Here is a 17,147-nt window from a genome sequence, read left to right as displayed (position 1 = left end):
ACAATGATTGGATGATGTAAATCTCATTTATGTCAATTTGTCATCGCTAACTTATGGACTCAAAACAACGACGGTATCCTCCCACAACACAGGTGTCAAAGTCAAGGCCCGCGGGCCAAATCCGGCCCGCCACATCATTTTTTTCGGCCCGCGAAAGCAAATCAAACTTGTTAAATTCCATGATGATTGCTAAAATCTGAGCCAAATTTTCATATTTTTGGATGTCAACCACAATAAAAGTCATTATTCTTGACTTGAGATTTGAAAACGAGTTATTCATTAATTTGCTGTGTGCTCTATATGTAATATTTGAAGGGATTTAAACATTCTAATGGGTTCCCCAAATTCATAACGGCCCTCGAGAGGAAACCATAACTACAATGTGGCCCGCGGAAAAAAATGACTTTGACACCCCTGTCCCACAATTTGCCTGCCGATACTTTTAACTGTGACCCAAAAATCTCAAGATTAACAAACCCGGCTTGATTTTTTTTTTCCTTCTTTTCAGATGAAGCCCAAAGAAAAGACGAGTGGAAATGCAGATGATACACGAGACGTTTGCTTTGTCTCTTCATTTGCTCCGTAGGTGGACGGGTGACAAAGGGCCGTCAGCGTACTTGGGAGGACAAAGCGGAGGATGGAAAACAAAAAGAACAGAAGGAAGAAAAGGTCCAACGGGTGTATGTGAGTGCCATTTTTTTGCTCTCTAATGCTGCTGATTGCCTCCAAATGGCTTTATTTTGAAAAGATCTCGGTCTTAACCTGGCGACAATTGTTGCGACGTGACGACACATACGCACACACAGAGAAATATACGTAACACACAGAAAATAGGCCGCTTGAAAAGGTGAGAGAGAGGGCGAGAGAGAGGGTGAGAGGCAGACAGGGTGAGAGAGAGGGGGGGCGAGAGAGAGAAAGTGGGCGAGAGAAAAAGAGAGAGGGCAAGAAATGGTATGAGAGGGCAAGAAAGGGAGGGAGAGAAAGAGAGAAGGAGAGGGCGACAGAGGGCGAGAAGGAGCGAGGGAGAGAGACGGTAAGAGAGAAAGAGAGAGGGTAAAAGAGTGGAAGAGAGAGGGTGAGCAAGGGAGAGAAAAGGAAGAGAGAGGGTGAGAGAGAGAAAGGGCAAGAAAAGGAGAGAGAGAGAGGATAAGAGAGAGTAGGAGAGAGAGGGGGCGAGTAAGGTAGAGAAAGAGGGTGAGAAAGAGAGGGCGAGAAAGGGACAGTAAAGAGGGAGAGCGTAAAAGAGAGAGTGGGAGAGAGAGAGGACAGCGAGGGGGTGAGCAAGGGAGAGAGACAGGGCGAGAGAAGTCAAGAAAGGGAGAGAGAGAGAGGGCGAGCAAGGGAGAGAGAGGGTGAGAGAGAGAGAGAGAAAGAGAGGGTGAGAGAGGGCAAGAAAAGGCGAGAGCGAGGGAGACAGAAGGTAAGAGAAAAAGAGAGAGACACAAGGTAGAAGAGAGTGCGAGAGAGAGGGAGAGTAGGGGAAAGAGGGGGCGAGCAAGGAAGAGAGAGAAAGGGCGAGAGAGAGGGTAAAACAGAGAGACAGACGGACGGGCGGACATGGGCCTTTGAGTCTTTCCATCCACAAGAATCAATGTGGCTTGTTATTTATTCATTCATTTGTGATTTGGATCATCAACAAAACCAAAAGGTCGGGGTCACCCCCGGACAAGAAGAAACGGTTTCGTTCCCACTTAAAGGACAACCGACGTCTCCGGACAAGTTGTGTCCATAATTTGTAAAATGGCTTCAAATGACTTCTACTGGGCGTATTTTACAAAGATTCCACCGCATATAGCTATATTTTACGTTTGAAGGCTCACGCTGAATATTCAGGAAGTCTTGTTTTTGAGTTGTTGACCAGTCCGTACGTGACGTCATTGAAGGAACGCCACTGACCGAAAAAAAAAAAGACACATTGTAGCAGTCCTTCCATCACGTCAATGCATTTTGCTGTACTTGTTTGGTCTGAAAACCTCTTGTTGCACCAAAAAGCCACCAGAAGAGGGCGACAAAGCTCCATGTAAGGAATTTATCAGCCTGTGGAAACGGGCTGATTCATTACTCACACAGAGCTATGTCACCATTTTCTGCCTCTTTTTGGGTGATCCATTTCCCCCCAATGTTGCCTCAAAATAGCACGGAATAAATTCTTTAATCGATTGCAAACATGTATGCTTTCCTCTTCAGAACTATTTGAATCATATTTATAACTGGACGAGTAACAAGAAAGCATATTCTCCGAATCTGAAGCCATTGTTTTGATTCTGCAGCAATGCAAGACGTCTTGGCGTGACGTCACGAAATGGGGGCGGGACTTTCTGAAAATGCCCAATTCGCAGCTCATTTTTTTGCAGATTTTGGACACTTTAAGTCATTTTTATTGGTGTTTTGCATTTGACTAAAACTATCATACTGCGTGTTTTGGGTATTTTAGATGCTATAAAACGTTTTTCTGATGTCAGTTAGGAAACAAAAAAGTGATGTCGGTTGTCCTTTAATGCATGTTGCCTCTCAGGGGGGGTGAGGGGGGATGAGCCCAGATAGAACAAAAAGCAGCATTGAAGAAGGAGGAGGAGACCCTTTAAGTCACACAGAAGGGTCGCATCCATCCTTAGAGTCTGTACACGCGTGTTCCCCTGATTTGCTCAATAAATAAATGAAGACGTGCCATTGCGTAAAGACGTTCTCTTTTCACTAAAAAAGGAGAAAAGCCGCCCCCAAAATCCAACAACGTGAGTTGTTTTCTCGCCATCCCAGATACACGCCGTAAAAAAAACACTGGGTTCTTTTCCTAAGCCACTCGCTGGGTAGCTGCCGATCCAGAGCGGATTGGGTTACTTTTTCAACAAGGTTCGCATTTACAAGCAGGCCGTCGCGGCAAATGGGCGGGTGTGGATCACCTAGCGGCAAATTTGCTGATGCTACGTCTTAGAAAATGGCGGTTATAAAAGGTGTCCATTTTTTCGGGGGGGCACCGTGATACTGAACACATAAATTCTATTTTTTTCATTTTTTTATTCACTTATTTAATTATTTATTCACATATTTATTTTTTTATTCACACATTTATTTTTTTTATTCACATATTTGTTTTTATTATTTATGTATTTATATATATATATTTATTTAATATTTTGTTTGTTTATTTATTTAGCCTTTTTTTCTGCGCCACGATACGGATCGGAGAAATCTCTCTTTTTTTTTTATTCACATTTTTTTAATGCGTTCACATTTTTTAAATTCGCATATTTATTTTTTATTCGCATATATATTTTTTCACATATTTAGTTATTTTTTTATTTATATATTTATTCATTTGTTTATATGGTTATTTATTTAGACTTTTTTTCTGTGCCGCGATACTGATCACAGAAACTCTATTTATTCATTTTTTTCACATATTTATTTTTCTTCACATTTATTTTTTATTGACATTTATTTGTATGTTGTGTTATTTGTATGTTTATTTGTGTATTATTTATTTATTTATTTGTTGATCTGTTTATTTATCCTTTTTTTGGCGCCGTGATACTGATCACAGAAATTCTATTTATTTTTTTATACACATTTATTTTTTTATTTATTCACATATTTATTTTTTATTTGCATATTTATTTTTTATTATTTATTTATTTATTTATTTATTTATTTATTTATTTATTTATTTATCCTTTTTTTATGCGCCGCGATACTGATCACAGAAATTCTATTTATTTATTTTTTTATTCACATATTTATTTTTATTCACATATTAATTTTTTATTTCACGTGTATATTTTTTATGTATTTATTTGTCTGTCTATTTATTTATCCTTTTTTTCGCCGCCATCATACTGATAACAGAAATTCTATTTAATTATTTTTTTATTCACATATTTATTTTTTATATATTCAGATTAATTTTTTATTTATTTTTTATTCACATATTTATTTTTATTATTTATTTATTATGTATTTGCTATTATTTTATTTCTTGTTATTTATTTATTTATTGATTTGTTTATTTATTTATCCTTATTTTTCGGCGCCGCGATCACAAAAATTCTATGTATTTATTTTTTATTCACATATTTATTTTTTATATATTCAGATTAATTATTTATTATTCACATATTTATTTTTATTATTTATTTATTATGTATTTGCCATTATTTTATTTATTGTTATTTATTTATTTATTGATTAGTTTATTTATCCTTATTTTTCGGCGCCGCGATCACAAAAATTCTATGTATGTATTTTTTAGTCACATATTTATTTTTTATTTATACACATTTATTTAGTGATTCACATTTTTTTTTTTTTAAATATATTTATGTATGTATTTATGGCAAACGCGACACCTTTCAGGCTTTAAGGAAGGAAAATCTTGACCCAACCTGCTAGCTTTAATTTCAATAACCCAACCTTAACTCCATCCATTGTGCACCCAGCGCTGGCTTAGCGACTTCACCCAATTTGGGTTACTTTGAACCCAGACGTTTTACCGGCGCCCGTCTTTACGACCATGACACATATTCTCGCTTCAGGGATTTCAAGTAGAAAAATAAACATTGTCCCGACATTGCATAAAGAATACATCAATTCATTCAAATTGCTCTTTGTTATGATCCATATTTTATACAGTATACATATTTTATACAGTATACTGTATTGTATAAACTGTATCTTCAAAGTTTCTCACACAATCAACAACATGAGATTTTTTTTTTTTTTTTACCCGGCCAGAGAAAAGCCATGGAAGATTTCCATGCACAGCAAATTTCTTTATAACCCCGCCCCCACCCGACCCCTGACCTCACTATGACCTTCACCCTGTTCCTCACAGGAAAAAGATTCCAAATAATAAAAATAAATGCAGGAAATGTGTTAGCACATAAACAACCGCCTCAAAGTACATAATTGCACGCAAGCAAGGAAGACGCCCAAAGCTCCGCCTCTTCTATTCCCTGATTGGCCGATTGGGCACTCCGTGTTTATCCCGAGGCGGACCTACACAAGCGGGTTTTTTTTTTCAGCTCCATTCCAATGGAAGGAAAAAAAATAAAAATGATCAATGCAGACCTGAATTGTGAGTTGAGGCGAAAGACCACCGTAAATGTATTGGTGAAAGGAAGGTAAAAAAAAAAATAATTAAACCTGATCATACTAAACTCATTCACTGCCAGACATGCAAAAATGTGTCCACTCCAGTGCCAGGGTTTTTGTCATTGTCACTTGAATTTGTTCGGGTTTTGTATTTTCATGCTTGGGTGCCGATAAAGCGCTGGCCATGGCCTGTGGCAATGTTTTTTTTTTCTTTTCCACAAGGGGACAGCGTTTCCCTTTTTAGTATGTTAGCGCTTTGTTCCAGCTGTTGTTAAAGGACAACCGACATCACTTTTTTATTTCCTGACATCAGAAAAACGTTTTATAGCATCTAAAAGTCAGCCTCCGAGTCTCTATTAAACATTTTCAATGGAATTCGACTTACGACCATTTTGACTTACGACCGTTTGGTCGGAACCGAACTCTGTTGTAAGTCGGATGTTACCTATATTGCATTGTATTTTGGACAGCTTCCCTCATTTCAAACTCATATAAGTCCTGACCCACTTAGGAATTAACTATTTTTCTGATGAAAGAAGAGAGTCTAAGGCAGGGGTGTCAAAGTCATTTTTTGCCGCGGGCCACATCGTAGTTATGGTTTCCTCTCGAGGGCCGTTATGAATTTGGGGAACCCATTAGAATGTTTAAATCCCTTCAAATATTACATATAGAGCACACGGCAAATTAGTGAATAACTCGTTTTCAAATCTGAAGTCAAGAATAATGACTTTTATTGTGGTTGACATCCAAAAATATGAAATTTTGGCTCAGATTTTAGCAATCATCATGGAATTTAACAAGTTTGATTTGCTTTCGCGGGCCGAAAAAAATGATGTGGCGGGCCGGATTTGGCCCGCGGGCCTTGACTTTGACACCTGTGCTCTAAGATTTCTTACGCTGTATTGAATATTGATGTAGTCCTAAAACTCCATATTCTGCGGGTCCTGCAATTCGAGTGACAATGACAAAAACCCTGGCACTGGAGTGGACATTTTTACACATACTCGGGCAGTGAATGAGTTAAAATACACATGACAACTTTTTTTTAATGTTCAAAATAGATTTGTGGTCTTTCTTTTCATTTCAATTGGAATATATTACTAGGAAAAATATCACGTTCTTTCAATATATTACAGCAGCGGAATTCCGTCATGAAAAATGGCTCTTGAATGCTAAACAAACACCTTCATCAACTTTGCCAAACTGAAAGCTGAAAGTCTACACTGCGACACCCATCTCGTTTTATTCTTTGTAGTCGTGTAAAAAGGCAAATAAATAATAAATACATTAATAAATAAAAAATCATCCACATACTTCTTGACCCTGACCATTGGTATTGTAGCAATGGTGCGATGGGTTCTAACCGCACAAATTCCTTAGAAAGCGTTTGGTCATGGCTACTACATTCAAATGCTAATCATCATCATCAGGTCGGGTCAAGGTCGGTCAGGTCAAGTCGTCGCGTTTTGGTTGCTGAGCCTCTCGTGGGTTGGATTGCATCAGTGAAAAAAATAATAATAATAAATAAAAAATAGCGAGATATTACATCCACGCCGCACGCGCGCTACAACAACAAATCCTCCGTCCCACCACATAACCACCCGCACTCCCCCGAATATGGTTCAGTGCAAAGTTGTATAGTACAAGGTACTCCAGAGGAACATGCATACAGTGAGACAGAGTAGGAAGCACGCTTATCTTTACAGTACAATCCTTATCTGTGCGGTTTTTATTGTGGCTGTGCGTGTATGTGTGTGTCAGCAGGATACGCGCCATGGAAGTTTGCATCATCATTGGTGAGGGGGCTCGGGGAGGTCATTATTGAAAGGTGAGTAGGTTGGAACACAATGTTGGAACATAATAAAAACAAAATGCCCCTCCCCCCCCACCACCACCACCACCACCACTCCCTTTGCAGCAAATTGATCCTATCATACACTGAACCCCTCATCCCCATACCACCTCCATCTCGCACTATTTATAAAAAGATTCCTATGATACTGTTTGAATATGTCTTTGTTATAGGATGATGGGGTTCGTTCGCATGCACGGACCACGCGGCGCCGCCCCCCCTCCCTCCTTGATCCCTGATGGTAAGAATGTCCGCCGGAGCTTGTTGTCCTCTTATCATGTGTTTTTACCTTTGGGATGTAAGGCTTACAAAGTTTGTTGCATCAGGTCCGCAATTCCCCCCTCCAAAAAAAAACACAAAAATCCATCCTGGCTGGAAAAAAAAAAAAAGATTCTTCTTCTTTTTTTTTTTTTTTTTTTTTTTTTTTTTAGTTACCTGAAAAACAACAGGATAATCGATAAATATTGGATGACTTCGGCTGACTTGTTTATCTGGAGGAGTCACGTGACAGCCCAAGGAGTCAGTTGGTCGCCATGGTAGCGGCTGGCCCTTCGTCCCGATGTTCGCCGTCCTCGTCTTCTTCTTCTTCCTCCTCCTCTTCTTCTTCTTGCAGCGTGTGAGCGAGGCCAGCCGGCGCGGCGTCGCAGGGTTTCTGCTCGCCCACCGGCGAGGCCGGCGGGTGTCCTGGACTGCTGCCTCCCGAGGCGTCCGTGGGGGGAGTCAACGTGGACGCCTCCGCCTCCATACACAATGTCATCTCAATGTTCTGACGGATCAGAAAGACCAAGGTTAGTTAGGTGAGTTTTGACATGGAATAGCAAAAAGTGAAACAGTAAAAACAAAAAAAATAACTAAAAATAAAAAGGGAAATGCTTTGAGACAAAAACGAACTGAAAGCAAAAATTAATTTAAGTCAAGAGTGATGTTTGATTTTAAATAATTGTAAATATTTTTTTTAGGGTTCCGGTTAAGACTCAGGCTTAAGGGACAACCGACGTCACTTTTTTGTTTCCTAACTGACATCAGAAAAACGTTTTATAGCCTCTACAATACCCAAAACACACAGTATGATATTTTTAGTCAAATGCAAAACACCAATAAAAATGACTTAAAGTGTTCAAAATCTGTGAAAAATTGAGCTGCAAATTGGGCATTTTCAGAAAGTCCCGCCCCCAGTTCGTGACGTCACGCCAAGACGTCTTGCCTTGCTGGAGAATCCAAACAATGGCTTCAGATTCGGAGAATATGCTTTCTTGTGACATATCCAGTTATGAATATGATTCAAATAGTTCTGAAGAGGAAAGCATACATGTTTGCAATCAATTCAAGAATTTATTCCGTGTCATTTTGAGGCATCTGGACTGCAATGTAGCGTCCCAGAAAAGAGGCCGAAAATGCCGACCTCTTGTAGACATGACAGTGTATTGCGTTTCCACAGGCTGATAAATTCCTTCCATAGAGCTTGGTCACCCTCTTCTGGCGGCTTTTGGGTGCAACACAAGGTTTTCAGACCAAACAAGTACAGCAAAATACATTGACGTGATGGAAGGACTGCTATAATGTGTCTTTTTTTTTCGGTCAGGACCTCAGCTCACCTTGACCTCCTCCTCTTCCTCCTGCTGCTCCAGCAAAGGCGAATGGTCATTGCTCACCAGGTCCTCTCCGGTGGGTACGCATAAGCCGGGCTCCACCACGGCCGCCGTGCCCACGTAGCTTCCGGCCTCTGCCTGGTAGGACTCCATCTGGCCCGTGTTCCACAGATCCACCAGGGGTGGGTGTATTTGGTGGACCAGGCTGTGGATGGTGCTGTTGGGGGTCGCTTGCAACGAGTGGTTGGCGCTGTGAAGCCGGTGTTCCAGGGACTAGAAGCCAAGAGCGCGGGATGACATATGCGATTTGGGGAGTGATCGATCAAAGTGTGTGAATGACGTTCAAAGCGAAGAGGTTCACAATACAAAGGCAATCATAGGCAACTGAAGCAACTTGAATCGCATGAAATCCAAATGGAATAAGATGCAAATTAAGACTACATTCATTCACATCCTGTTCAAAAATTAGGCCTTCAAAATAAAAGTGAAGGTTCACTGCGCTGTCTTTGGCCCTGTGGTGGCTTCTTCAGCACCGTCACTGAAACTATCCATCTTTCATTGTTTTAAGAATGAGAAAAGCTTTTTTCATCTCCAAATGGAGAACTTTGCCAATTCAAAAAAAAAAAACACAGGGTTAGAGCAGTGGTTCTTAATCTTGTTGGAGGCACCAAATTCCACCAGTTTCAGATGCTCATTCACTAAACCCTCTTTCAATGACACTGCAGACTCGACTGAGGGGTGGACCTCTGTTGCGGAGGATCCACCGAACCCCTGAGACAGACTCACTGAACCCCTAGGGTTCGATCGAACCCAGTTTAAGAGCCACTGTTCTGGAACATACCTGTTGTGTACTCACCTGTTGCTGCTGATACTGCAGAAGCTGCTGCTGCTGCTGCTGGTAGTGCTGCATCTGTTGCAGCTGCTGCAACTGCTGCAGTTGACTCTGCTGCTGGAGGTTAAACTGCTGTTGCTGCTGCGACAGGAAGTGAGCGGCCTGCCCGTCGTAGCCCTCGGTCCCCACGAGGTAGGAGCCGGCGGGGCTAGGGGACGCCACGCCGGATGGGTCGTTGTTGATGGGCTCCCAAGCGTCCGAGGAAGAGAGGCAGTAGTGTCCTTGGGAGACGTAAGTGTGAGGCCATACCTCGGCTGAGGAGTGATGCAAGATCTGGTCTGGTGGAAACAATAAACGGGGGAAGGGAGAGGGGGTGTGGAAGAGTCAAGATTGAGCTGTTATTGGAAAAGAGTCGAGGTGACCAAGTCCTGTTCCTTATTGTCGAGTTGTCTTCAGAGGTCACTGGTTGCGACTCTTGGGACTATCGGTTTATGCAGATCTTTTGGGGGCTTGTAAATTCAGTCCAGGTGACCGAGTTCGGTGCCTTCTTATCGACTTGTAATCCGAGGTTACTGGTTGAGACTCTTGCGACTATCTGTTTATACACATTTGTGGGGTGGTCAGGTGGTGGTGGGAGTATGGAAGAGTCTAGATTGAGCAGTAATTGGAAAAGAGTTGAGGTGACCAAGTCCTGTTCCTTCTTATCGAGTTGTCATCAGAGGTCACTGATTGCGAGTCTTGCGACTGTCAGTTTATACAGATCTGTGGGGGTTCAGGGGGGGTGTAATTCAGGGTTCCGTCGCTCAACTTTTTACCTCGACTGGTGATACTCTCCTGGTTGACTTCGCTCAGATGCGCCACACTGCCCTGGTTTGACCCCGACCGAGGGCTCTCGCCGTCCATCGACGACCAGGCCAGAAGGGTTGCCTCGGAGATGGCGAATTGCTGGAGGATTCCTGAGTTGACGCAGCAAAAAAAAACATCAAAGGGCCTTCAGCTTCATGATTGCCTCAATAATCTGGGCCGACAGAAGCCCAGAAGATAGTAAGGCTGAACAATCAGTGCCCTATACCTCTCCATCGAGAGCTAACTCAGTTTTCCTCGTTTCCCGACTGATGACAGATTAACTGGGGGTTTGGTATCCTGCTCAATGACATTTGGGCAAGGTCCCAATGGCCGAATGGATCGAACCACCAACCTCTCTCTGCATTGGGTCAATGACCACTCCGCCACTGAGCCGTCCTGCTCCAAGGTATGAAGCTTTCAACTGAGATTAATCAATGAAAAGGTTTCTTCAGCCATCATCTGTACTTCTTTGAAACTGTCGGACGCTTCGCTCCTCATCCGAGAATCTTCGGTAGCAAACTAAAATTTGCTGGTAGCTCTGGCCTATATATATATATCCTTACTGTCCAGAGGCGGTGGTGCCAGACCTCTGCTTTGATAGGTCCCTGCTCTAAGGGTCGGGGGTAGCGAAGGACTATTCCCTGGAGCTAAACTGAGTACTTCTTTTTTCCTGACTGTTTATGGTCTATGACTGGCCTTGTTTGCATGACTAAGCCTACGTGGCCAGCAAATTTTAGTTCGCTGACGAAGCTTCTTAGATGAGGAACGAAACGTCCGACACTTTCAAAGAAGTACAATAATAATAATAATAATCTTCCTTTCCTTTTCCCTTTAAGGGATCGCCACAGCAAATCAGTGTCCTCCATCTTTAGAGGTTTGATCCGCATGTTTGTTTTGCCCAAGCTTTTACGGCTTCCTCACAAACCCTCTGTATTTATCCGGACTTGGGACCGGCACAAGAAGACATATGTCTTATGTCTAATATGTATAATAATAATAATACATGTAGTTTCTAAGCGCCTTTCAAAACTCTCAAGGACACTTACAGTGTGTATAATGCTTATCCCGTGACTGTCCTTGAGGGTTTTGATGCACAATGTAAATCCCAAAAAATGTATATATACAGTATTTTTATTGTTTGTGTATTTAATTATAAGTTCATTTATTTATTCAGTTATTCTTTCATTTATTCAGTTATTTATTTGTCTATTTGTGTATTTATGCATGTATTTATTTAGCTATTTATATACAGTAAAGTCTCGTTATATCGATATTCAAGGGAGTCCGAAAAAATATCGATATAACCGGGACTATCGATATATCCGACCCTGTTTGCATGTAATTTTCTCCGTGCGTGCATAGAAATAGTATCGATATAACCGGGACTATCGATATATCCGATATCGATATAACGAGACTTTACTGTATTGTTTATTTATTATTTGTGTATTTATGGTAGTGTGAACGCTGGCGCGAATGGCTGCCGCTGCTCACCCGCACACAAACAAAAATCCAGTGACTGTTGCTGAAGAAACCTTTTCATTGATGGACCATTCCTGTACGACTCAAAGCTTACACCGACGTATGACTGAGATGAATCTTTCAATTATTTTGACGATTCATCGCGCGCAATCAAAAAATTCATTGAAACGAAGAATTTTCCATTCTTTTATATCAAAATAAATACATTCCGACATTGGCTAGCGTGTTCAATCACACTATTGAGGGGGACTTTTAGATTTGTTTTCAAAATAGGGTCGGCCATTTTGAAATTTTAACCCCTCCACTCGTGTTTCCCAACCTGCGGCGAATCGAGCCTCCTTCTCGCCGTCGCTCAGGTCGCTGTAGGCGTCGTTTTCCATCCGCCTTTCCTTTTCCCGCTCTTGGGTGCTGATACGGGATTGGGGGATACCCCCCACGCCCACCGTGGCCATGCCCCAGTTTTGCCACTCAATCATGTGGGCCACGCGGCCTTGCGCCATGGCCGTGGGTTTGGTCACTCGTTCCTTCATGGTGCGCGTCACACCTGAGGTGATGGATGACAGGGGTTGAGGGACACGTAAGTCGCAAGGAAAATGGATAGAGAAAAAAACAGGGAGGGCAGGGACAAAGGATGGGAGTGTTATTTGCCGGTGTCTGTGACTGTTTGGTGTCGGATGTTTGGATGGGATGTCAAAAATATGCAAAGCTGAGAGGGAGGCTTTGACTGATTTATTTATTTTCCATTTGACGATATTGGATTTCATTAGCTTTTAGTTTTCTCGCAGTGGAGAAATTTACAATATTATCAATGTACAATATTTATTAATACAGTAAAGTCTCGTTATATCGATATTCAAGGGAGTCCGAAAAAATATCGATATAACCGGGACTATCGATATATCCGACCCTGTTTGCATGTAATTTTCTCCGTGCGTGCATAGAAATAGTATCGATATAACCGGGACTATCGATATATCCGATATCGATATAACGAGACTTTACTGTAATTAATACCATTAATATACGTATTATTATATCTATTAATACAGGGTTGTATTTACGTATGTCTTGATATGTTTTATTTTATTTATTTGTTTGTTATTTAGTTCTGGGTTGAGTGAACGCTGGTGCGTGTGGCTGCCGCTGCTCACCCGCAGAAAAAAATATCCTGTGACTGTAAAGTGTCCTTGAGAGTTTTGAAAGGCGCTTGGAAATGAAATGTATTATTATTATTAAAGTTTGTTTTTTTTTGCCACGGGCCACACATCTCGTCCACATATTGAATACAGAACGCACAAAAAAAGAATGAATAACTAGTTTTGAAATCCAAAGTAAAAAAATAATGACTAATAATTATTAATAATAATAATTGTTGAATATTTATATTCAACAATTATTGGGGGGTAGAATAATTATTGTGGTTTATGTACGAGAATTTGAAATTTTGGTTCGAACTTGGTGCCTGATTTGATTTCGCAGGCCGAATAAAATTATTTGGTGGGCCAGATTTGGCCCCTGGGCCTTGACTTTGACACCTGTGCATTCATATATTTAATAATTAACTCATTCACTGCCATTCACAGATTTATTTGGGAATTGAAAATATGACAGAGCGCCATTCAAGTTGTGAAAAATGGGGCAGGCAACTTTATGGGCGGGCAGGCAACTTTTCAGAGTTTCAGAGCCCAGGTGTCCGCTAACTTTTTGTCATGAGTTTCAGACATTGGCAATACTTAATATTTTTTTTATAATAATAATACATTTTATTCATAAGTGCCTTTCAAAACTTTATAGTCATGGGATCAGTTTTTTATGCGGTTGAGCAGCGGCAGCCACATGCGGCAGCGTTCACTCAAACCGAATGTAACTCAAATAGATAGGAATTATTTTACACCCTTCGCATATACCGCCATAATAAAAAATCTCAAACTAAGACTAAAACTTGGAAAAATTCCCCAAAACAACGTCATTTTTGATGAAAAAAAAAAATGATTGCACAAGTGTGCACACCCTTTTTAAAGGACATCCGACGTCACTTTTTTGTTTCTTAACTGACATCAGAAAATGGCGACCAAGCTCCCTGTGAGAAATTAATCAGCCCGTTTCCACAGGCTGATAAATTCCTTCCATGGAGCTTGGTCGCCCTCTTCTGGCTCTTTTTGGTGCAACATGACGTATTCAGACCAAACAAGTACAGCAAATGCATTGACGTGATGGAAGGACTGCTACAATGTGTCCTTTTTTCAGTGAGGGGCGTTCCTTCAGTGACGTCACGTACGGACTCGTCACCTACTCAAAAACAAGACTTCCGGAATATTCAGCGCGCCTCTTAAAACGTAAAATATAGCTATATGCGATGGAATCTTTGTAAAATACGCTCAGTAGAAGTCATTTGAGGACATTTTACAAATTATGGACACAACTTGTCCGCAGATGTCGGTTGTCCTTTAACTGGGAGCTGCGTGTTTCATTTCATTTCATTTAAAAAAAAACAGTCATATCAAATGAACGTCAGCATATGCAAAGGCCTGTGATTAACGCTCCCCCCTTCTCTTTTCCTTGCAGAAGCCTGATAAGCTATTTGGAACTGTTCATAATTCCCTCCAACTTGTGTATGGGCCGAGTTCCAGTTGCAGAACACACAAGCCCAAAAATGTGATTTTTCAAGCACGATGCCTCACTGGAAGCGGTGAGTAATATATTGTTTGCATAAAATACAATTTTTTGGAAGTATAGTGATACCTCAGTTTACGAACGCTTTAGCTCACGAACATTTCGCCTTACGAATATTAAATTTGTGAGAATATAACATTGGCATACGAACTAGTTTTCGGTGGACAAACCAAACCACACAGCCTTTGAGTGCAGATGTGGTTTGCTATCGAGTGGAGTACTTTTGCTATTATGGTACCGAAAAAGACCCCACCACTGGCTAGTGTTAAGCCGAAGAAAACACAAAAGAAAATTATGGTCGAGCAGAAGAAGGAGATCATCGTAAAACACCAACGAGGTGTGCGTTTGTGTGACTTAGCGTACCAGTACCGGTATGCTACGTCGACCATTGCTACGTGTGGCTAAGGGTGATTCCGTGGTGTCTAAGCAACTGTCTCAGGCAATAGAAGAGGTTGAAAAATGTCTGTTGATTTGCATGAACGAAAAGCAGCTAGCAGGGGACCGTGTGAGTGAGGGTATTATCGGCGAGAAAGCACGGCAACTTCACTCAGGTATCATCAAGACGCAACTACATCAACGACCAAGGTCAATAAAACGACTTTATTATACATTACAGTTTATTTCCATACAATAGCACATTTATTATACATAAAATAAGGTATATTTTATGTAGTTTCAATGCTTATTTAGTAGAAATTATGTTTTATGGGGACCTGGGAACGGATTATTCTCATTTTAATGGTTTCCTATGGGAAATTAATTTTTGGGATACACACTTTCTGTGAAACGATTAAGTTCGTTAGCTGAGGTATCACTGTATAGCCCAAAAAGTTGCTTGCACTTTGGTCCTATTGAATCATCCCCAAATTTCCCAAACACACATGAAGGTTTTAATGTCGCGGACTTGTCTTGGATACCACAAAAAAAATGGCAATTTGAACAGGGGTGTGTAAACTTTTTCAATCCACGATATATCTGAAGGTCATTGTTTTAACCTTGCGATTTGTCAATATTTCTGCAACGTTCATATCGCTTATGTAAGAATTCAGTCCAAGCCTCGCCGCGGTTAAATGAGGGCGCTGGCGAACATGGATGATGCTACTTGCTAAATGACAAAGGTGATGACGGTGACATTCAAGAAACTGAGCCATCTTGGCCCGAAGCAGACTGCGGGAAATAAAATGGAGGAAGGCAGACGGGCGCGAGGATGGATGAGCGCCACCTGTCAAAGGTGCATGACGGGCTGGGAGGGGTTAATTGGGGTGACGTGACGGCTTTGGGATTCGTAACGAGACCAAGGCCCGCTGACACGCTAGCGCTCGAGGTGCGCCCGCTAAGTCCGAAACTGCTACGTCTCCTCAATGTCAATCAACTGTAATGCTGCCCCCCGCGGGAAAAAAAAAAATCATATCCCAAACTGATGACCGCGTTCCATCTCAGCTGCTGACTTCCGTGCGACCGGCGCGCTCTAATCCCGTACACCCCCGGCTGCTGTTAAACTTTGGGATGGAGGCAAGTGGGGAGGATGAATAAATGATAGGCATTTTTGTGGATGTCTACACCATCTGACAGCTGCACTGCACTCAAATAAAACTGCACTGCAGAAAAAAAACAAAACAACTCCGTCAAGCCAGGAGTGGCACTCGGAGCTGGTGGGAGCCGACTAGGGCGGACTTTTATACCTAATTCTCACTTTTTGTGCTATAATCTAATTGTAACATGTATTTGTTAGATATATTGATGCTTTTTTATGCTTTTGGAGACATTTATCGCTGACTTGGGGGGTGCTTGGAACGGATTAGGGTCTTTACATGTAAAACACGTCTTGACTTGCAAACTTTCTCGTTAAAATCAATCCAAAATCAATTCATTTTGTAAGTAGTAGTGGAACAGTCATGACGAGTGCGGCGTAGTTGTTATACCGGCGTGCACTTCCAAGAGAGCGGCGAATTGTTTTGTTAGCGTTGCGCTAGTACATCGGCTTCCATTTGGAGGATTAAGGTTAGCGAATAAACGCAATCAAACTGTTTTCCGTGGATCAATGAGGCGGGTCCCCTGTCATTATTTTTAACGGCTACGTGTGTTCGAGAAGCCTCGTCGCTCTTATAGATTCATGAAAATAATCAAATAAAAACACAGCCTGGCACATTTTTTGTATTTATCTATGTATTTGTATTTATTTATTTTGTCATCCGTTTATCCATTTATCAATTAATCTATCTGTTTATTTATCTAGCTAGCTAGCTAGCTATTTATCTATCTCGCTAGATATCTATCTAGCGAGATAGTTATCTAGTTATCTATCTAGCTAGCCATTTATCTATCTAGCTATCGAGCTATCTGGTTATCTATCTATCTGTCTATCGATCTATCTGTCTGTCTAGCTAGCTAGATAGCCGGATAGCTGTCTAGCTGGCTAGATAGCTAGATAGCCGGATAGCTGTCTAGCTAGCTAGATAGCCAAATAGCTGTCTAGCTGGCCAGATAGCCGGATAGCTGTCTGGCTATATAGCCGGATAGCTGACTGGCTATATAGCCGGATAGCTGTCTAGCTAGCTAGATAGCCAGATAGCTAGCTATCTATGTCACGATTTATCTGTCTAGCCATTTATCAACCTATCTACCTAGCTACCTACCTACCATCCTACCTACCATCCTGCCTACCTATTTATCTGTATATATACAGCTAACTCTAGTCATCTAGCTAGCTACCTACATAATTAATTTAAAACAATAATACATGCTTCATTTTGGAGGTCATTTCCTTCATCCTCATTTGACATTC

At 41.3% G+C, this 17,147-nt stretch overlaps 2 protein-coding genes across 11 annotated transcripts in view; one reads left to right on the top strand and one right to left on the bottom strand.

The window, feature by feature from the left end:
* Window positions 1-7,691, top strand: part of clcn1b (chloride voltage-gated channel 1b) — a 34,489-nt gene extending 26,798 nt beyond the window's left edge. For 2 of the 4 annotated variants that reach the window (XR_016115369.1, XR_016115368.1), the window contains exons 23-27: window positions 587-684; window positions 6,853-6,916; window positions 7,114-7,181; window positions 7,372-7,476; window positions 7,554-7,691. The gene's annotated coding sequence lies outside the window, so the exon portion shown is untranslated. Of the gene's footprint in view, window positions 1-508; window positions 1,154-6,852; window positions 6,917-7,113; window positions 7,182-7,371; window positions 7,477-7,553 lie in introns of those variants that run through there. The other 2 variants (XR_016115367.1, XM_088999171.1) reach the window with 2 other exon arrangements.
* The window catches only part of fam131bb (family with sequence similarity 131 member Bb), a 29,015-nt gene continuing 19,239 nt past the window's right edge, over window positions 7,372-17,147 (bottom strand). For all 7 annotated transcript variants that reach the window (XM_088999184.1, XM_088999178.1, XM_088999179.1 and 4 more), the window contains 5 exons: window positions 12,009-12,233; window positions 10,177-10,317; window positions 9,386-9,699; window positions 8,536-8,802; window positions 7,372-7,706 (listed from right to left, as the gene is read on the bottom strand). In XM_088999184.1, the coding sequence (XP_088855310.1) occupies window positions 7,461-7,706; window positions 8,536-8,802; window positions 9,386-9,699; window positions 10,177-10,317; window positions 12,009-12,233 (1,193 nt within the window). In that variant the 3' untranslated portion in view covers window positions 7,372-7,460. The remainder of the gene's footprint in view (window positions 7,707-8,535; window positions 8,803-9,385; window positions 9,700-10,176; window positions 10,318-12,008; window positions 12,234-17,147) is intronic.

The sequence above is a fragment of the Hippocampus bargibanti genome, linkage group LG06, assembly GCF_051943395.1.
Source record: "Hippocampus bargibanti isolate YZ-2025 linkage group LG06, ASM5194339v1, whole genome shotgun sequence".
In the NCBI taxonomy this organism is placed as follows: Eukaryota; Metazoa; Chordata; class Actinopteri; order Syngnathiformes; family Syngnathidae; genus Hippocampus; species Hippocampus bargibanti.
The sequence above is the reverse complement of the archived record's forward strand: the minus strand, read 5'-3'. Positions and strand labels throughout refer to the sequence as shown.